The following is a 5,645-nucleotide window of genomic DNA, read 5'->3' as shown; positions in this document are numbered from 1 at the left end:
ATCGGCACTGGCACTGGCACGACCTGGCACCAGCCCAGCCACCGGTGTGGTCGCGCAACCCCAGCGACCGCGCAGCGACCCCGGCGGTGGCGCCGGAGTGGTCGTGCGACCCCGGCGGCGGCGCCGGAGTGGTCGCGCGACTCCGGCGGCGGCGCCGAAGGGGTCGCAACACCCCACGGCAACACCTAGAGGGATCGCACGACCCCGCGATCGCGCTTGGAGGGATTGCGCAACCCCGTGGTTGCGTTGGAGGGGTTGCACGACCATGGCGGCCTCGCCGAAGGGGGTTGTGCGACCCCTTCGACGTGGCCGCGGGGTTGCGCGACCTCACGTCCGTGCATGCCGAGATTGCGCGCGTCGGGAAGAAGATTGGGTTTTTTTAATTAAAACGCTAACTTTCATTAACTCACTTAACACTTAATTAAATCCTGATAAAATTATCCAATTAATTATATATTTTATTTAAATTCTAAATTATTTATTTATCTCTTAATTATATTATTATATTATTATTATTTTTAATGAATCTCATCAACCCCTAACCTAAATAAATAATCAAATATATTTCCTAATATTCTAATCAAATTATCCCATTAATATATATAAAAATTTATTAAAAATTCTAATAAAATTTTTTATATTCTTAAAACTCTCCACAAGGGTCATAGTGTTGCGACGGCTTCCACAGGCTTTTGCAGCCACAATTTTTTTTAATTTTTTGATTTAGTTAATTTTTTATTTTTTAAATATGTTTTTTTTAAAAAAAAACTATTATTAATAGTTAAAAAATATTAAAAATTATTTCAAAATTTTTAAAAATTAATAAATATTTTATAAAATAATTTAATTTTTAAAAATAATTTTAAAATTAAATATAAATTTAAAATAATCTAAAATTTTAAAGAAAATATAATTCTTAAACATTTCAAATAAATTTTTTAAAATTAAAAGTTTACAAATACATTCAAAAAAATAATTTAAGATTTTCAAATAATTTTATAATTATTTTTAACCTTTCAAATGATTTTATAATTTTAAATTTTAAAAATTATTTTTTAAAATAATTTTTATAATAATTTAATAAGTATTATCTTATGAGAAAATATTAAAATATAAATTCAACATTTCAACATATAAAACATATTTAATAATCAAATATTAATATACATTTATATTTAAAATTTTAAAAATACTGAAACTATATCGGTACGACACGATACGATATCGAAACTGTATCATTCCGGTTCGGGACCGAAACCTCGACACGAGTTGAGATTTTAAACCTTGGTTCAACTCAATGAATTTCTCTGATTTTTCCCCGTAGTTGATTGGAACAGTCCAATCAAGGTGGAGGGGGTTGTCACGCATTGAGTTTAGTGCACCTCAACCGCTTCCGTAACCATCTCAACAAAATCAAATCTATTTTAAGATTGTTAGACAATCTTATTGCCGAAGATATAAGAAATGTTGTCCGAATTGAAATTACAAATCAAATCAGATGTATCTGTTGAGTGACCTGAACTGATAATTTCAAGTTGTCGGCCTTGAAGGTTAAGGCCAAGTTGTTGGGTTGTCCTAGTCAGCACAAGTTAGGACTCGGAGTACTGCGAGTATGCGCCCCAAGGCTTCCTGAACTCCAGTGCGAAGTAGAGTCCTAGTCGGAAGTCGAGTCCAAGTCAGGATTTCACTCGATTGTTGAGGCCGAGTGAAAGAGCATATTGCTGAGTTTGAGTCGTCAAATCATTGATTTGCCAAGTACTCCGAGCGTGGAGTTGAGTAAGCCAATGTCGAGTCGAGTAAACCGATGCCGAGTCGGGAACAGAAGCTGAGTACTCGGGAATACTTCCCGAGTGGATGTCACAGTCGAGTCGGGAGTGAAATCACCAGACTGTCCAAGTGTTGCTCGAGTCTGAGTGGGTTGTTGTACCCAGTCGGATAGCTATGCTGAGGCCAGTGTTTGACGCAATATCTTTAAAATAGATTCGTCCCACCTTCGACGGTGCTTTGAGGTTGTCATGGGCTATTTCTTTCCCAGGATCCAATAGCGAACCATGATCACCATCAAGCACCACAACAAATTGAACTCGTATCCGATTGCTATCACGGGAATTCTGCTAAGCAAGAGACGCACGACAGAGAGGATGAGAGCGAGGGGAACGCAAATGGATGGAGATCTTTTTACTGTAGCTTTTCGGGTCTGTCTTTGCTTAAGATTTAACCTTCTTACATAGGAGCGCCTCCGCTTTAGCTGCGTTAAATGATCGAGTAAAGACCATTTAATGCTTGGATCAAAATGTTGGCCATCAATAATCTGCCATTAAACTTGATGGTTATGGATTCACAATTAATCATCTGATTAATTCTTCCGTTAACCTCTTGAGCAAGTAGCAAAAGAAGATTCAATTAACAAAACATTTGTTGATTCCCTTGGCCAAATTTTGTCCTGACTGGTCCGACATTTGACGTGCGCAGATTATGCTCGCATACAAGCCAATTTGGTTTAGTGCAATCCGGTCCTGGATTTGCATCCTCTTACACACCCATACATGAGAGAGAGTCTCTCCCCATGCATTTGTTTACAACACATATGCTTGTGCAACAAAATAAATCAACCATCTAATTATAAAACTCCCAATATGAGATTAAAATCTCATTCACAACAGAGTCTCTTTTTTCCATCCACCTTGTTACATTCACATTTCTAACAATAGTTTCTACGTACATCAACATAAACACTAAGAAAATAGTTTGGAAGGTCCAATTTCTTTCGTCATTTGAAAAAAATGAAATAAAAATAGAAATGATAATTCTGAATGACATCAAATTATGAAAAACAAACAGAAATCTCCCCTAACTGAATTGAAGGTTGTTATTATGTATCTTCTTACTGAATTGCATGATCAGTAATATTATCATGCCCAATAGTGGATAAGATTTATATAATTTTTTGTTTTATTTTTTGTTGTTTGTTTTTGAATGGGGCCCTAATGGACCATTTTATTCCTCAGGCATCTCAGTAATTACAAATAAGATTTATATAGTTAGTCCTAAACAGTAAGATTTGATGGTAAGATAATAATGATGAACATATTATATGCGTAGATGTTTCGAAGAAGCAAACGAAAAAAGAGAACCTAATGACGTGTACACGGTTGAGTGGAAACCTAGCACCAGATTTTTCTGGCTCAATCCTCTATGGAAACGAAAAGCAAGAAGGAAAAGGCTCAGATCTGTCACTATTTACATTTGACACTATCCAAGCTGCAACAAACAATTTTTGCGAGTCAAATAAGCTTGGAAAAGGAGGCTTTGGCTATGTTTATAAGGTGAGATTTTAAACAGAATAAATTATTATCTTAAGATGGACTTGTGTCAATGCTAAGAAGATATTGATCAATGTTGTTGAAAGGGAATGTTACCTGGAGGACAAGAAGTGGCAGTGAAGAGGCTTTCAAGGAGTTCAGGTCAGGGCTTGGAGGAGTTCAAGACTGAAGTCATTCTCATCTCTAAATTGCAGCACAGGAACCTGGTCAGGTTGCTCGGCTGCTGCATTCAAGGTCATGAAAAAATTCTCATCTATGAATATCTCCCGAACAAAAGCTTGGATGCCATCCTATTTGGTATGTAAATACTTCCTTAATGTCAAAAAAAAAAAATTGACGAAAACTTTATACCGGCAAGTTTTTGAGGTATTTATAATTATGGAATTAATAGATCCTTTGAAGAGAGATGTACTAGATTGGGATAGAAGGTTCATCATCATAGAAGGTATTGCTCGCGGTCTTCTATATCTTCACAGAGATTCAAGGTTGCGGATCGTCCATCGTGATCTGAAAGCTAGCAATATCTTGCTTGATGAAAACTTGAACCCTAAAATATCAGACTTTGGTATGGCAAGAATTTTTGGAGGCAATGAAAACCAACGCAACACCAACCGCGTGGTTGGCACATTGTAGGTTAATTATCTGAGTACATATGCATAAGTTTATAACTGAAAATTTTCATTTCATGCTTCAAAATTTACCTAATTTTCAAGTTAAGTGCCATACTTAAGGAAATAGCTCCTGGAAGTTTGAATTGTTGTCACCTTGCCATTTATCATGGACTGATGAGTTCAATATTGAGATGAAAATTTGCCAGTTTCACAATAAAAAATGTAAACATGTCATAGTTGATAGTTTTTAGTTGAATACTTCTAATGCCATTTATTAAGGAAATTGATAATGGTGCCCAAACTTAGAACTTCATATGACAAAATGATACTTTGTTGTTTTTCATTGTAAATTTGAGGTGCAAATTACAAAAATAGTGTAGAGGCCAAGAGACAAATTAAAATGATATTAGTTCTTTGTTTGAATTAAGAAGTAAGCATAATTCAATAGTATTTTTTTAATTGATGTATTCTAAATGAATACAGTGGCTATATGTCTCCTGAATACGCAATGGAAGGATTATTCTCAGTGAAATCTGATATATACAGCTTTGGGATTCTTATCTTGGAGATTATCGTCGGTCAAAGAAATAGTAGCTTCCATCGCATGGAGAATAATATCAACCTAGTAGGATATGTAAGTTTCTTCACATAGTAACATTGCATTTAGTATTTTGAATATAAAATCATAAATAATTTAACATATTGTTGGCAATTTATTTTCTCTTGTAGAAGCTATAGCTATTTATTTGCATAAGGAATTAATATCTCTCATCACTAAACATAAATATGCAACAGGCTTGGCAGATGTGGAACGAAGAAAGAGTAGCTGAACTAATAGATACATTGATTGGATCATCATCCAAGATTGACCAAGTGATAAGATGTGTACATATAGCATTATTGTGTGTACAAGATCGAGTGAGTGATCGACCTGAAATCGACAGTGTCATTCGTATGATGGAAAATGAAACAAGTGTACTGCCCATGCCAAGACAACCCACGTTTATAGTAGAGAGAAGTCCAAGTGAGACAGAATTGGCAATCATTCATCAACCTTTATCTAGTCCCGATGTTATCGAGTCCATGATACATGATGAGTCTCCTGATCTATCTCAAATAGTTGGGACAGACTAAGTACAGCCTGATATATAAAGAAAATGTATATCCATTGTGAAAGTTTTGTTGTCTAGTCTCAATTTCTGTAAAATAGCTGCCTGAAAATGTGAAAACTGCACTTGAGAAACTGAAAGCAGATAATTAAATTTGTGAGAAATTTCATTGAATTTTCCCTGTAATTTTTATCTCTTTGTTTTTCCTTTCAGTTTCTATAGAATAGTTTGATATAATAGTTTGTATCTTTGCTTTGTTAATCTCTAGTGGCATTTGTGTTTATATGTTCTGGTAAACAAGCAATCAATTCTAAAATTAACTAAACAACTGCTGACGGTTGTTGAAGTTGACTTTTTTTTTAAAGCTGACTTGGGCTTAATTTAGATGGTATTGAGATCCTAATTAGAATTTGTTTGAATTTGTGAAGTTCTTATATTTTTAAACTTATTTGATTGGTTACGTTTCTTTTTTCTGGTTTTAATTTCTTTTCTCTTCCGCTTCCGGTTCAAGTTTCACCGCCGCCGTTAGAACTGCCTTACAGCCATCGGCGTCATCTCGCCCTTGCTTTTCCAGTGAGCGCATAGTATAACCACGACGACGT

General features: G+C 35.7%; 1 protein-coding gene across 1 annotated transcript; it reads left to right on the top strand.

Annotated features, from left to right (window-relative positions):
- The first annotated feature begins 3,106 nt into the window (after nucleotides 1-3,106).
- LOC141824283 (G-type lectin S-receptor-like serine/threonine-protein kinase At1g11330) lies at nucleotides 3,107-5,198 on the top strand. Its single transcript, XM_074711541.1, has 5 exons — nucleotides 3,107-3,326; nucleotides 3,410-3,620; nucleotides 3,715-3,952; nucleotides 4,418-4,568; nucleotides 4,730-5,198. The coding sequence occupies exons 1-5, from the start codon at nucleotides 3,138-3,140 to the stop codon at nucleotides 5,066-5,068; spliced, it is 1,128 nt and encodes a 375-aa protein (XP_074567642.1). The 5' UTR covers nucleotides 3,107-3,137; the 3' UTR covers nucleotides 5,069-5,198.
- The last annotated feature ends 447 nt before the right edge of the window (nucleotides 5,199-5,645 follow it).

Source organism: Curcuma longa, chromosome 3, assembly GCF_044706935.1.
Source record: "Curcuma longa cultivar G26 ecotype Majalengka, Jawa Barat chromosome 3, ITB_CL_G26_1.1, whole genome shotgun sequence".
NCBI lineage: Eukaryota > Viridiplantae > Streptophyta > Magnoliopsida > Zingiberales > Zingiberaceae > Curcuma > Curcuma longa.
Note: the sequence above shows the minus strand (reverse complement) of the source record. Positions and strands in the feature narration are given on the sequence as shown.

Excerpts from the sequence above, each read along its gene's own strand:
- LOC141824283 (XM_074711541.1), top strand. The coding sequence starts at position 3,138 with ATGACGTGTACACGGTTGAGTGGAAACCTAGCACCAGATTTTTCTGGC. Across the intron at positions 3,327-3,409 it reads GCTTTGGCTATGTTTATAAG|GGAATGTTACCTGGAGGACA; the intron begins GTGAGATTTTAA and ends TGTTGTTGAAAG. Across the intron at positions 4,569-4,729 it reads ATATCAACCTAGTAGGATAT|GCTTGGCAGATGTGGAACGA; the intron begins GTAAGTTTCTTC and ends AATATGCAACAG.